This window comes from Mustela erminea, chromosome 3 (assembly GCF_009829155.1).
Source record: "Mustela erminea isolate mMusErm1 chromosome 3, mMusErm1.Pri, whole genome shotgun sequence".
Classification (NCBI taxonomy): domain Eukaryota; kingdom Metazoa; phylum Chordata; class Mammalia; order Carnivora; family Mustelidae; genus Mustela; species Mustela erminea.
The window spans coordinates 114791305-114806037 of NC_045616.1; the positions used below are offsets into that span (position 1 = coordinate 114791305).

General features: G+C 44.0%; 1 protein-coding gene across 1 annotated transcript; it reads left to right on the forward strand.

The window, feature by feature from the left end:
* The first annotated feature begins 44 nt into the window (after positions 1-44).
* On the forward strand, positions 45-14449 carry IL12B (interleukin 12B). The gene is made up of 8 exons (XM_032337154.1): positions 45-181; positions 3878-3965; positions 7223-7498; positions 8025-8142; positions 9605-9822; positions 11234-11391; positions 12723-12854; positions 13363-14449. Exons 2-7 carry the CDS (start codon positions 3878-3880, stop codon positions 12852-12854), a joined length of 990 nt encoding a protein of 329 aa, XP_032193045.1. The 5' UTR covers positions 45-181; the 3' UTR covers positions 13363-14449.
* The last annotated feature ends 284 nt before the right edge of the window (positions 14450-14733 follow it).

Here is a 14733-nt window from a genome sequence, read left to right on the forward strand (position 1 = left end):
CCCTAGAAGGTTTTGAGAGTTGTTTTCAGTGTTGCAACTTGAACAAGTCAGTTTCTAGTTTAAGTTACCATCGGAAAGCTTGGTAGGAGTCAGATATATAAGCTCCAGTAACAGTAGCAGCAGCAGAAGAAGAAACAACAGCTTCAGACCCAGCGAACCCTGCTGCCTAGCCAGAAGCAAGGTAAGAATTTCCTTAGCCCTGACACCCTTCCGCAGACCCTCAGACTCGCAGGCTGGCCAGGGGTGGCACCTTCTGAGTGCTCCCCCTGAGCCTGGCATTGTGGAGTTGGGGGGATTTCTGGAGGCAGTCCTGGTGACTTACCTGTGGGGACACAAGCGCAAAGTTAGTATTTTGTGGACTGATGTAGAAAGTATTCATTTTAGAAGTCAACTAATAATAATTGTACACCAAGTTCTGTGAATGAATGTGCATTTTATAGAAAGGTTTGTTTTGTCTTATTTTAAAGTGGTATGTACATAAAAGAATGTTTCTCAATATTAATGCCCATCAGTTAAATTGTATAACATGAGTGGTGCTTTCCTTAGTACTGTAAACTTTTTAAAAAGCTGTTCATTCATTAAGTCAGAATGAATTCAGTAAACAATTGAATTCGTACTTACACCTCATAACTGGAAGGTGTTGAGCATCCTTGCTCCCTATTTGTGTTGGGTTCAACAGTCAATTGGGACAGTCAACCAGAGTAACAGCTGGGTTATTAAGACTTTTTTGGATTTACTAACTTCGGTGCTACTTTAAAAATAAAAAAACAACTGCATTGTTTAAAAGTACTTCCTAAAGTGTTTTTAAATCGGTGAAGAGGGGGAAAAAAAAATATTATACTGTACTAGTGCTTTATAGTCACCCAGGTAAATTGTGTGCAACAGTTTTCAGGTTTAAAAAAAAAATAACGATCAAGTTAAAATATTTTAACCAAGAGCTTACCGAACCCCAGCTGATGGTCCACTTTTTTTCAAATAAGGAATTTCAAGATATTTGAAAGAATTTGGACTACCTCTTAGTGTTCCTTTTATTGGGGTCTGAGATTTTACGATTTCTGTAAAGAAATTCATTCTTCTAATAATTAATGAAATTCCTCTGTGCTAAAATACTGATGCTAAACTCTGGGGGTGGGTATGTTATGGAATAAGAAAGACATTAACCCTCCCATCAGAGAGCTCAGTGTGGCAGGGAAGACAAGCATAAAGAACTGTATTACATTGTTATATATGTATGTATGTATTGCAGTTGTCTTAAGTGCTCTGAATGGGACTCAGGGAGAGCATATAACCAAGCAAGCAAGAGTCCTGACTTCTGGGCACTCTGCCGGATACCTTACCTGAATTCTTTCATTAAGTCCTCACCACAACAGGATGCCCACTTTATAGGTGGAGTGTGAGGCTTAAAGAAGTCAAGAGTCTTGCCTAGAGTCCCACAACTCATCAGTGGCAGAGCTGGGCTGCCAGTGCAGGTCTGCCTAGTTCTGGAACTGAGGTCCTTTGAAGACTATGTCTTTTAATTTTTTTTTCTTTCTTTTTTTTTTTTTGTCTTTTAATTTTTTAATCATAATTCTTTTTAAATTAAAAAGTAACAAGCGAGATAAAACTTGGAAAAGAAATGCCCACCCAAGTGTCATCGGCATGTCCGTGTTGGCACCAGCATTAGGGAATGTAACCATACCAGAGGACCTGGGGCCCCTGTGTTCTGTATACAAGGATTTCAAGCATTTAGAAAACTTACAAGATTACATGGAAAAATATTTAATCCTCAAGACTCTCAAATTTAGTGTGCCAGTGAAATGTGGGCTCCAGAGTATAGCTCTCTGGTATTGGGTATCCACTGATCTGGAGAGTGACATGGTAACTATGCTGCCCCCTTTTTGGATTCCCCGGGTTCCATGGCTTAAAATGTGGGTGATACTAAAATGCAGGTTGTTTCTTAAAATTATCACCAGGGCTCCCTAGACCCTGAGGTGCAGTTGACCTGAAATTCTCAAACACATCTAAGGCCCTAGGAGGAAGTGGTGGACACAGAGGCAAAGGGAAAACCCCAGCCTTAAGATAGAGCAAAAGAATCACCAGCAGATGCCAGGAATCTCTTATTTCCCTTCCCAGGGTGCCGGCATCTGGGCTTTACGAGCCTGTGTAATTGCAATACCTTCAGGGCATTTCCCTACCGTTGTATACAAAACAGACATATCAAATTTTTCCTTTGTCTCTTCCCCTTGGTGCAAGCTGACATGTTATTGGTCGCCTTCACCAATATGTCATCTTGTTGCATTGTCTCAACAACCCTCTGAGATGGGTATCATGTCCATTTTATAGATGAGGAGACTGAGGCTCCGAGATCATTTGAGCAACATCACACAACTAGCCAGAGGAGGAACCAGATTCAAGGCCACATCGGCTTGACTCCAAGCCTGTGAATGTCCTAACTGATGCCCTGTGGCAACCGGTGTGTTGGCACAGTCGTAACCTGAACTAGATTATTAGACAGGCCTGTGAAAGCTGCGGGGACAGGGCGTGGTCTCGACAGGAAGGCCGGATCTAGTCCCGTCTCTGCCACTCACAACTTTTGTAATCTAAGGGAATAAAGTGCATGGCAAGGTTCCCCTAGGTTAGCAGCGGTTCTAACAAAGCCATGATTTGTCAATATTCAATCACTCCAGCCAAGGGATGCTCATTTTTAAGGTATTTGACCAAAACTTTTGAGTCTTATTCTTCGTATGATTTACTCAGTGGTCTCGGAGCCCGTGTCCAGCTCAGAGAACACTGGTGCTTTCTGGGACAGATGGAGGTGTTTCAAAATGAAACTAAATAATAATCCTCTGTACCTAATTCAGAAGTAGGGCACAATTTTCACATTTGAATTATTGGCACAAATCCTGGATACTGCTCTAGATTGAGTTTTACTATGAGATGGTGGCTGATGGGGCACAAAGTGATGCATTTCACTTCTCATAGTGGGTATATCAATATTTTATGGGCTTCTCCCAAAGAACATCTTGATTTTCAGAGCAGCGGGCCCTGAACACAGGTGAAACCAGGAGTTCTTAAAGTGTGGTCCTTGGGCCAGCAACATCAGCTTCACCTGGAAACTCTTAAGAAATGCAGATTATGAGGCCCCACCCCACCCCCCACCCCCTGGCTGGTCTCCCTGACCAGAGATCATATATTTGTTGAATGGAAGTGTTTGCTCCGAGAAGGCAGGATCCAGCCCCCAAATTTACTCCTAATGACTCTAGCCCAGCATTACTTGCTTACCCATACGTACTAGGTAAAGGGCTATTTTACCTGGTAAGTACCAAATATATCTTGGCTGAATGTTGACCCAGACAAGTCGTGTTCCTTCTCGGAGCCCTGGTTTCTCAGCTTCAAAACAAGAAGACTATCAGAGGGTTGGTCTCCTTCAGCTCCAGACAGTCTGTGGTTCTCTCTTTGGAGATGTCCTTACCCAGAGACTGGCACAGGGCTCCTGTGATTCACGTCGTATCTGTCTGACAGTGCAGACAGGAAAGAGAAAAGTTAAGATTAAAAGCAATGTACAGGGGCACCTGGAGGGCTCAGTGGGTTAAGCCTCTGCCTTCGGCTCCGGTCGTGATCCCAGGGTCCTGGAATCGAGCCCCACATCAGGCTCCCAGCTCCGCAGGGAGCCTGCTCGTCCCTCTCCCACTCCCCCTGCTTGTGTTCCCTCTCTTGCTGTGTCTCTCTCTGTCAAATAAATAAATAAAATCCTAAAAAAAAAAATAAAATAAAAATAATGTGCATAGAATGGATTGGGTTGGAAAGCAACGGAATAGCTACTGACATCATCTCTTCTATTTTCCCTCCTCTTTTTTCTCTTTCCCTCCCTCTTCTCCTGTTTCTCCCCCTCCTACAGATGCACCCTTGGCAGCTGGTCATCTCCTGGATTTCCCTGGGTTTGCTGGCATCTCCCCTTATGGCCATTTGGGAACTGGAGAAAAATGGTAACCAGGCTCTCCTTTTCTGCAGTGGCCCCGAAACCTATGCCCAGACTTATCAGGCAGGCCCTGGGGGGAAATCAGACCAAAAGGGGCAACCAGGCCTTGGGGCCTCCTAGTGAGTGCCATCACTGGGAAAACGCGGGCCATCTGTAATTCCTTCACCTTTGAGGGCATCCATGTCATTTGGCTTTCATATTAGATTCCAGAATAGGAACTTTTTATAGATTATGTTGGGAAAAGCTATATGGACTTCACGAGTATTACTAAAATCCAACTATGTCATACAATGAAAATTCCAAAGTGAAGGATGTGGGAAGATTAAGAGCTATGTTCCATCATCCGCCCTCCACCTCACAATATCACTCCCTCTGTAGCACGGAGAGGACTCACCTCTGACCACGCACTTTGGGGGAAGCATAGGATTTAGGCTCACATTGATTTGGGCTCAAAGGCTGACTCTGCCACTCTTAGTTAGGTGACCTTGAGCTGGGTCACCTCTAAGACTAAGTTTCCCCAACTGTGAACTAGGGATTTTAAAGGGACCCCCTAATACATGGATGATTGAATGTTAATGAATGCAGGGGATAACTCAACACCTGTGAAGGGAGCGTAATGTTAGCCAGGACTGTTCTGGTTATTTAAAATGATGTCTGGTGATTCAAGAGAACCAGTTTATAAGCCCAATGATCAAAAAATTACTAGTAGAATAATAGAAGAGGTAGGCATTAGTACTGTATCCTTCTATTATCTCTCACACAATAAATAATGTATTAATTGTTGTTAGCTGTTCCTGAAAGATCTTCAAATGTTTCTAATGGAAGCCAACATAATGTTGGCAATTGTAATTGTATAATTACATTTATACAATTATAATTGTATAATTGTATAATTGTTGGCCATCTGTAATTGTATAATGGTAACGAAAGTTAATATTAATTGAGCACAGTATCTCATTTAATTCTCACAACTGTGTGAATTAGGGACTGTTCCTTTCCCATTTTACCGATGTTGTAAATAGAGGCTACCAAGATTAAGTTAACTTCTCCAGTTTAACAGACCTGGGAAGGATAGAACAGGGACTTGATCCCAACTCTGTCTCACTTCAAAGTCTGTGCATTTAAGTATTTGAAGAAGGTTTTATAAGAGAGATGTAAAGCAATGTTTCCTACGGGCTTGGAGCACAGAAGGAAATAGGCATGAGTTAGAAGTAAAGACATTTCAGCTGATGACCAGAAATAATCTGTGGGTAGTCAGAAGAGCACCACCCTAAAAAATGAATATCTGAAAAAAATTTTGGTCTATCCCACCATTCTTAATCATTTTGGGGAGGTAACAATCCAGCCATGTCCCCTCTGCATGAGGTAGCTTTGAGAGCTTTAGACCCTCCCTTGAGTAAAGGCAAAAGCCTGAGCCAGATGATTATGCCAAATCCCTTCCAACCCTGGGATTTTTAGTGAGCTCAGGAATCTTGGCTCTTGCATAGTAAACCCCCAAGTTACTTCTAATTTGGTAAACCACAGAAATTCCAGGAAGTGATTGTGAGGAACAGAGGGCAGACGACTTTGGAGGCAAGATAAGGTGATGAGGCCAGGCACTGGGTTCTAGAATCCCTTCCTCAGGCTCCCTCTTGCAGTTGCTGTCCCCTTCCCCCTGGGTGAGGGTCTTCTAGGCCTTCTGAGTCTTAGTTGTGAGAGGAAAATAGCCTTGCTGTTCAGTTACTGGTAGAACTAGAGAAAGCCAAAGGTGCCACATGGTTTTATGTCAGCAAAGCTAATCATTTCTAAAGACTTGCTTTTTACCTCATGTCTTGGTTACCCATTCGGTAGCTATAAATCCCTCTAAGGTAAAGTGAGAACTTTATATCCCATAATGCTTTACATCTGGATGCCAACAATAAGAGTCACCATTTATAGAGCATTTAAGGGCACCATATTAAGCTGTTGTATGAATTTGATTGTATCATCCATGTCTCAACCTCCTGAAGCAAGCACTAATAATTTTGGTCATTTTGAAAATGATGACACCAAAGCTTAGAGGAATTGAATGTCTTGCCTGAGTCCACGGGCAAGTATAAGATATGGAGTGAATCTAAACTCAGACCTACGTGACTCCAAAATCCAGGCTCTTAACCAGTGTGGCTGTCTCTCCAATTTGAGAGGGCATCAAAATCGTCTGGAGAGCATAAATGACAGACCCTCAGGCCCATCCCAAAGTTCCTGATTCGACAACCCAGATTCTGTATTTCCTGCAGTTTCCTAGTGCTGCTGCTGATCAGTGATCAGGCTTGGGGAACCATGGCATTAAATTACTCTAGTTCATTAGTAAGTGATGCACACAGGAATGAAGCTGGAATGTGACGCACTCATTGAAATACCCTACTGGGCCATTCCTCAGGTTAGAGAGCCAATGCCAAGCCAACAAGGCAGAAGGCCTGAGATTTTGCTCTTGTGCTTCTAACTTGATGTAAGCTTGTGTAGCTTCTTGGTTTTGGCATGCTCCTCTATGACATGGGAAGACCAGTATCTACTGAACCACTTCATAAGAGAGTAAAAATGCTTAAAAAAATAGAACAAATATCATTACTGAGTTTTATGTAGTAGGAACTAAATCCTCAAATGCCCATGGAAAGTTCTAGGGCAATTTCTCTGTACAGTCATCTGACCAAACATTGTTGTGTGAATAACTATAACCAACACTGAGTTTACAGTGGTAAGCGCCATGCTAAGTGATTTACATGTTTTTTTTTTTATTTAATCCTCATAGCGAAACCTATGACATAGGTGCTATTATTGTCATTTTACAGATGAGGAAACTGAGGCTTGTGGTGATTTATTACCTTGTTCCAAATTCCCTAGCCAGTTAGTGGGGACATGATCTCAGTGCTGGTCAGTTTTCTTGACATGGCTGTGCCCTGCCATATTCTCCACGAAACTGAAATTATGCTGGAAGGTTCTTGGTAAAGAGTTTTGTGCTGTTTGCATTTTTTGATTGCATCAAGGCCTTCCCCATCTTGCCAGGGAATCAGAGGTTAATTATTAAAGACAGATTGCCAGTTAATGACTCCATAAAACTCTTTGCTCATCTTTTCATGACCTTAAACCCAAGTAGGGTCCAGTGACCTGAGATCAGTTATCTCAGCAAGCATTTGCCTCAGCAAGGCAAGGTCGTGCTCTGCAGTTCAAATGCAGAGGGGTTCCTAAGACCCAGTGCCGGGGTTCATGGAGCATACAGTCCAGTTCTCCACTCCCTGTGCTCTCCAGTTTATGTTGTAGAGTTGGATTGGCACCCGGACGCCCCTGGAGAAATGGTGGTCCTCACCTGCCATACCCCTGAAGAAGATGACATCACCTGGACCTCGGACCAGAGCAGTGACATCTTAGGCTCCGGTAAAAGTCTGACCATTCAAGTCAAAGAATTTGGAGATGCTGGCCGGTATACCTGTCATAAAGGAGGCAAGGTTCTGAGCCATTCGCTCCTGCTGATTCACAAAAAGGAAGACGGAATTTGGTCCACTGATATCTTAAAGGAACAGAAAGGTAATTCCGTTCGCTCAGAGGATGTCAGTTTTCTCTTGTGCTCCATAAGGAATAAATCAAAAAACATAAAAGATTAAGACGTGACTAGTGTAGTGAAACAACTAATATCAAATCCCTTACAGAACCACCTGTGTTCTTCTTTGGTTTCTTAGACACTTTGGGAGATCAGCCCTCCCAATGCCATGTTGAGAGATTTTCATGGTGAAGCTGGGTGATTTTCCTGAAGTTCTTTTAAATGGCTAATGGAAATTAACCAATGTGTATATCAGCCCTGGAATGGCAGCCTTGAAAACCTGAATACCTCCCTCTGACATATTAAGCACATGGTGTACTCTGCAGCATCAACAACGTATTGAGACATTCTTAGTCCTTGCTGAACTGCCTGTCAGGGAGTTCATCATTTTCCAAGGGAATAAATGGAAGGTCTTCATTCCTGAACCCCTCGGTGGCCTGTGGTTCACCACAACTAAAATCGATCTGAAAGAAAACCTCCAAATATTGAATTTTTTGTTCTTTTCAAATCCAGAATCCAAAAATAAGGTCTTTCTAAAATGTGAGGCAAAGAATTATTCTGGACGTTTCACCTGCTGGTGGCTGACAGCAATCAGTACTGATTTGAAATTCAGTGTCAAAAGCAGCAGAGGGTAAGTGAAACCATGTCGATTTCTCAGTATTTTGCTGGAACTATTTCATTAAGAAAGTAAGGGCGACCCCGCCATGGGCTATCAGTTAATGATAAGGGAGAACACAAAGTCAACACCCCCTCCTGCCTAAATTGGGGCAAGAACATGGAGATTTAAGCTAATCGCCTGAACAAATGTGTGGGTTAGAACAGGATATTCTTGGGGCCTGAGAATAGCCTCTGCTTATTTGAACCCACTCATGCAGATGGCCTGGCAGTGCTTCATTAAGGCTCATAGCACCATGGGGAGGGATAAAAGGAGACATCGAAGCTACGAATGAGTGCCAAAATTGCACCTTGAGATGAAAATAGAAACAAGAGCTCCGGGGCATAGATCTTGAAAGCCCTGAAGCCAACTCCGAAACGCTGAGGCTTCTAGAAATTTTCCCAGAGCTATCTCAACTCCTTTCCTTCTGCCGACACCAGTAATCCTAAGTTCATTTTCCGATGCACTTGGACTTCCCCTAAGAAACCAGTTTCCATGGATACGGAACCTATGTTAAGAGGTCTGTGTGCCTTCCCTCACTCACCATCTAGGTTCCTGAACAAGGCGGGGTGACAGAGCAAACCCCAGGTGATTAGCCTGGTCTGGCCACCATTTAATTGAGCACATTAACCTCTAGGGTCTCCCTTTTCCATCTTGAAAATGAAAATGCTTACTAAGGGAACGCTTATACAAATGTGCAGAGACACAAATACCAGTGCTCGTTGTGATGTTTTTGGTAATCAGCAGGGGAAAAGTTAAAGTGCAGTGCCTTATCCTCTAGCTTAATGTGACACCATCAAAATGGATATCCCAGTCTGTGTGGTCTACCTTGGAGCACTCCCCGTATGTTCAGAAGGGGAAGAGATGGTTATAAACCACATACACATATACATAGTTGGATCTTATTTAATGAAAAATAAAATCGTATTAAGTACGTATAGACCAAATATACGTGTATCCATATGTACATGTGGGTATATGATTGCTTTGAATATTCAGAGACAACGGTCTGTAGGGATACAACAAGCTATGAATAGGGTTTCTATCTGGGGAGTGAGATTAGGGTTAAAAGAGGCACACACATTTCATTTACATGCATTTTTATCTTTTTAATTTTTTTATAATTAACACTATGGATTTTGTCATTACAATGGGGAAAATGCATTTAAAATTGTAGTAAGGAAATTTGACCAAGGGCTCTGGATCTAAACATTTCTGGATTCATTTAGGCCAGAGGCATGGACATGCAAAGCTATCTCTAAATATTTGTACCGCCTCTTGTGGTAAAGCCTGTTCTCCCAAGAAGGGCAGTTTCTTACCCCCTGAGGAGAAATCAAACCCATTGGAGAAATCGTGTCCTCCAACGGCTGTCTGACTCCAGCCGCTGGGAACTGACCACAGATGGGTGACACGGGGTAATGTCTGTCTTTGATTTCAGCCTCTCTGACCCCCAAGGGGTGACCTGTGGAGCAGTGACGCTCTCAGCAGAGAGGGTCAGAGTGGACAACAGGGATTATAAGAAGTACACGGTGGAATGTCACGAGGGCAGTGCCTGCCCTGCCGCCGAGGAGAGCCTGCCCATCGAGGTCGTGGTGGGTGCTATTCACAAGCTCAAGTATGAAAACTACACCAGCAGCTTCTTCATCAGGGACATCAGTGAGTTTGCTGAATTATATATGCTTCATAAGGATAAATGCCATTTGTCACATATTCCCAATGCCCCATGCACCGAGATGAGGGGTTTACATTGCATTGTCTCCTTTATTCCGTACTCCCCAAAAGAGTACAATGTGGATACTATTCTCTGCATTTTCAGGAAGAGAAAATTGAGTCTCAGACAGGTTAAATAATTTGCCTGGGACCTCACAGCTAGCCACTCAGACCCAGCTCTGCCCCATTGGAAAGAGCAGGCTCTTGGCTACCCTCTGCCTGCTGCCCAGGCAGCTTCCATGGTGAATCCGGGAGGACCCCCTCAAGCATAATATTTATATTCAGAATGAAGGCTTCTCTGCTAATTGTAATTATTCCCAGACAGTCTTTCTCTAGCATTTAGGGGGGGGGATCTTCATTATTGGAATAAAAACCTCTCCAAAATGGACATCTATTTTTTCAATCAGCAGATGGGGACTTTGCCTTTTGTCACTTCCTTTGCCATTTAGCCATTGGGCATTCCTCATGAGACAAAATTCATAGAACCACAGAGCTTGCTCGAGCATTTGTGGAGAAATCACTCTTGGCATGTAGGGGGAGGAAGGGGGAAGGTCTCTCGGAGGTGATATTTGGCTGAGTTCTAAAGAAAAGAAGATGTTGGTTGTGCTAAGAACAGAGAGAAGAGTATCTGAAAAGCATCTACTAGGGGCCATGGTCCTTGGGCTTTGGACATTCCATAGACTGTCTCCCCTGCCCTCATCTAGACAAAAGCATGCTACCTGAGGACAGAGTCTTTTGTAGTACTCGCTGCTCTATCTTCCACACGTAGTCCAGTAGCTGGCACATAGCTGGTGCTCACTCCTCATTTACTGAACGAACGAACGAATGAATGAGTGAGCATAGAGACAATCGAGCTTAACTGCCACAAGGCAAGTCAGCGCCAGATGTCGTGAAAAGACAACAGAAAGAGCACGAGATGGAAAATCTCTCATCTCATCCCTAGCGAGAGGCTCAGGTCAGGTCCAAGTTTGGTGTCAAGAGGGGTACTGAGCGCAGGGAGGGTGGTCCTTCCCCACCTCGCCCAGATGTGAGACTCTTGTTGTCTCTACGGTATTTCTTCTGAGCGTGACGCTGAGATAGTTCCGCTGCCGGGGCTCATCAGCTTGTGCAGGGATGAGAAGGACTCTGAGCCTCTCTCAGTTTCAGCCAGAGAGGAGGGGACAAGGGGTGAGAACACCAGCGTGAGCACCAGCAGCTGGGGTGCCTCACGTCTGCCAACCGGGTGCCCAGAGAAGTTAAGTAACCATTCTACGGACTCATGGCTGGTCAAAGGTGAAAGTGGGATCAGAAGCCAGAGCTACCCTACACCAAAGCCCCCTCAGTCAAATAAAGGGCGTGGCTTTATCTTCTTCCACAGTCAAACCGGACCCACCCATGAACCTACAGCTGAAGCCGTTACAAAATTCTCGGCATGTGGAGGTCAGCTGGGATTACCCCGACACCTGGAGCACCCCGCATTCCTACTTCTCCCTGACGTTCTGCGTACAGGGCCAGGGCAAGAACAATAGGGAGAAGGTAAGCCGTGACTCCAGGGCCACATAGTCAGGTTTGTGGAGGTTTATGGAGGCCCACTTAGCACTTTCTCCTGGCCCGAGACAGCTTCAAGGGTTTCACATGGATATCTCACTTAATCCTTCATGTAACCCTACAAAGGCAGACGGTATTATTACCAACACTGCACCAGGGAAGACAGTGAAGCTCAGGCAGGTTAAATGACATCCCCAGAGTTAAACCTGCTGGGAAGGGTCAGAACCAGAAATCCAGTCTGGTGGGCACAGGTCCCATGTTCCTAACCACGCTCCCTCCTCCAGTATGGGTGGTCATTAATTCTTGTGCTCAGACTTGGTCCTTATGTAGGAAATCTGAGCTCCAGGAACCTCAAATCATCGTTGTTTCAATTTAGTGAGTATAATGAATGCTAGAACATGCATGTGATGTCTCACCCCAAACGGGTAATTCCCAACCTATCATGAAGTGATTTTGAGCAGAATGTTAGTGCTTACATAGGCTAAGACAGTGGCTTTCAAACTTTCCTGCCTTGGCATCCTAATCCCAAGGTCCAGAAGGCACTTTTACAAAGCCTAACCCTCCTGGGATCCCAGTTTTAGAAACCACTGGATAAAGGCCTTATTCAGGATATTCACATTTGGTAGAAATTCAGTCATTTAGTCACTCCCTGAGAATTATTTTTTGTATGGAGATGGGCTATTCTGGAATAGATTTTACCTAAGTATTATTTAAAATCTTGATATGTATCTTCCCTACATAAGATTTATATCATTAATAAATAACATTGACTGAACACTTTCTACTGATTAAAGACTTAGCTGAGGATTTTACATGAGGGTTACCTTTAACTTTTACACATCTGTGAGATAGGAATAATTCCTATCCCTCTTTTATAAAGGATGAAACTGAGACACAGAGCCCAAATCATCTTCCTGTGGTCACACAGCTAAAAGTTAGCAATGCCTGGATTTCAGCACGTTTTCTGATAAAAGGATCAGGATATCAGAATATCCAGGGGACAGCTAGAGCATATATGCCTCTGTCCCACTATTGGCCTAGTACAGGGGTGAGTGTGCACGGGGCCTTCAGGCAAGGCAGCTGTTCTAGAAAGATGAAACCTGGACCAAACCATCTCTCCGTCTGGGCTGAAGTAGAAAAGCTGCGCCTGTATTTAGAGATTCTATCGGTAGGTGGCGCCCGTTCTACACACTCCACTGTTCATTGCACCTGTGGTGCCCAAAAACCAAGGTGTGCTTGTTTGGGGAGATCAAGCTTTGCAGAAATACACCCAGCCCATCTTGTGACTGCATTGCCAAAGACTTCTCTCTCCTTTTCAGAAAGAGAGACTCTGCGTAGACAAGACCTCAGCCAAGGTCACGTGCCATAAGGATGCCAAGATCCGCGTGCAAGCCCGAGACCGCTACTATAGCTCATCCTGGAGCAACTGGGCATCTGTGTCCTGCAGTTAGGTGAGCAGGCCCACAAAGGCCAGCCTACACCTACCTGCACACTCAGTGTCCCTGGGTGCAGGGCAATGGTGGGGGGGGGGCAGGGTGGGAGAAGAAAGGGGAGATAGGGGGCCTGGCAGACAGTCACCAGAGTCAGAAAGATACATCTGTTCATTAAACAGATATTATTTGATGCTCAGAGTGTTCTGGGTACTATGCTGGGTATAGAGATACTGTGGTAAGGAAAACGGGTGTGGGTCCTGCCTTCCTGGAGAAGGCAAACAAGAGAGAGGGGAAAGGTGGTTAAGAGTCAGAGCAAGAATAGCTTGCAAGCTGTCTTCAGGAGTGAGACCCTTATCCTGGGCACCCTTGGTGGGGGGACACCAAAGGCAACCGAACCCTAGACCACATAAGGACAGACTGGGCCCTTCCAACTTGGAGTCCCAAACCCAATTGCCCCAGTCATGTGTTGTGTGAAATAAGAAGGCCACATTTCTAATTCACAGAAACTGTTGGTGTTCTTTTTCAGGTTCCAATGCCAGGATGAAACCTTAAAGGGAAAGTGGACGTTATTATGAAACATTTTCTAAAGAACTCAATAGAATAGGCCCCCAAAAGTTATTTGCTACCTAATTTGCTTTTTGTAAAGGATCGTGATCATGTCTTTGCAGTATTTTTACATTTACATGCCAAATGGCCGCTGAAATAATCAGCTCCTTTATTTATAGGTTTTCCAGTGACCAGGTTGCCACTGACCTTAATGCTATTTAAATATTTAAGTAATTTATGTATTTATTAATTTATTATTTTTATTGAACACTTGTGTGCCAAGATGTATTGTATGTTTTCTACTCTCAGGACCTGATCTGTAAGGAAGAGGCGCTGTTATTGCAAAATGTGAAATTATGTGTTATTTTATACTGACAGCTTCTCAAGCAAGACTACAAGAACTTCTGTTTTATGACAACCAGTGAAAGCACAATGTTCTGATGCCAGCACCATGATATATTTGTGATGGATGAGAACACAGAAGTAGTTAAATAGAGGCATGGAGACACGGATTCATTTGAGAAGGTTCTGGAGATGGAGATGTTAGTTTCTGTATCCATGAAGACTTCCTGGAGGTGGTGTTGGTAAAGCAGTGCAGGGCCACCTGCCCTTCTCAGCAGATTTAGTTTTTGGATGCCTGAATTTAGAAAGGGCTGAAAAAATAGCGGAAGTCAAAATTCGGCTTCCGCCACAGAGGCAGTCCTTAACGCCATCCATCTTTAAGACTTAGAAGAGGGACCAGAGACATCTTAAGTGTCTGGAAAGTAAAAAGTTCTTAGGATTCAGGAAGGAGAACCAGTAGGGCCAACCACATAAAATTGTCAGATTCACCAGCTGCTCTTTAATAGCCACGCAGGAAAGCACACAGCTGCAAAGAAAATGATCACGAATTGCTTACTTGTCAGAGTGAGAGAAGCTGACCAGTGGGATGTGACCAGAAGGTGCCCAGCACTAAGGTGCTACTTTTAGTAATTTAAGTAATGAATGTGCCTTCTGTAAAATGATTTCATTTGTTTTCTGTTTACTTGTGTTTACACTCTGACGATGAACCAATAAAAATAGAACTTCTTTGCAATGATATTTTGGGCTTTCTCAGCTGACTTGAGGCTCCTGTTCCCACATTGACTGGGACTGCATTATTTTTCCCCTGCCATTTCAGAACTGCCCTCCTTTGAAGCAATTTCACTTCCAGTTCTGCAGAGCTGCCCTTTCCCTTTATAGGATTCCCAAAGTCAGAGTCTCGCTGAGCTCAGGGGAATGTCCCTGTGGTCTGCACGGGCACTGAACTGCCTTGTGCTCTCTTTAGAGGTTGGATGCTCTCGCTTCATTCCCCTTCTAGCCTGGAATTGAC

What these genes read in the sequence shown, in the direction of transcription:
- IL12B (XM_032337154.1), top strand. Translation starts at nt 3,878, where the DNA reads ATGCACCCTTGGCAGCTGGTCATCTCCTGGATTTCCCTGGGTTTGCTG. An exon ending in CTTCTTCATCAGGGACATCA is followed by an intron (nt 9,823 to 11,233) that starts GTGAGTTTGCTG and finishes CTTCTTCCACAG; the next exon opens with TCAAACCGGACCCACCCATG. An exon ending in GCAAGAACAATAGGGAGAAG is followed by an intron (nt 11,392 to 12,722) that starts GTAAGCCGTGAC and finishes TCTCCTTTTCAG; the next exon opens with AAAGAGAGACTCTGCGTAGA.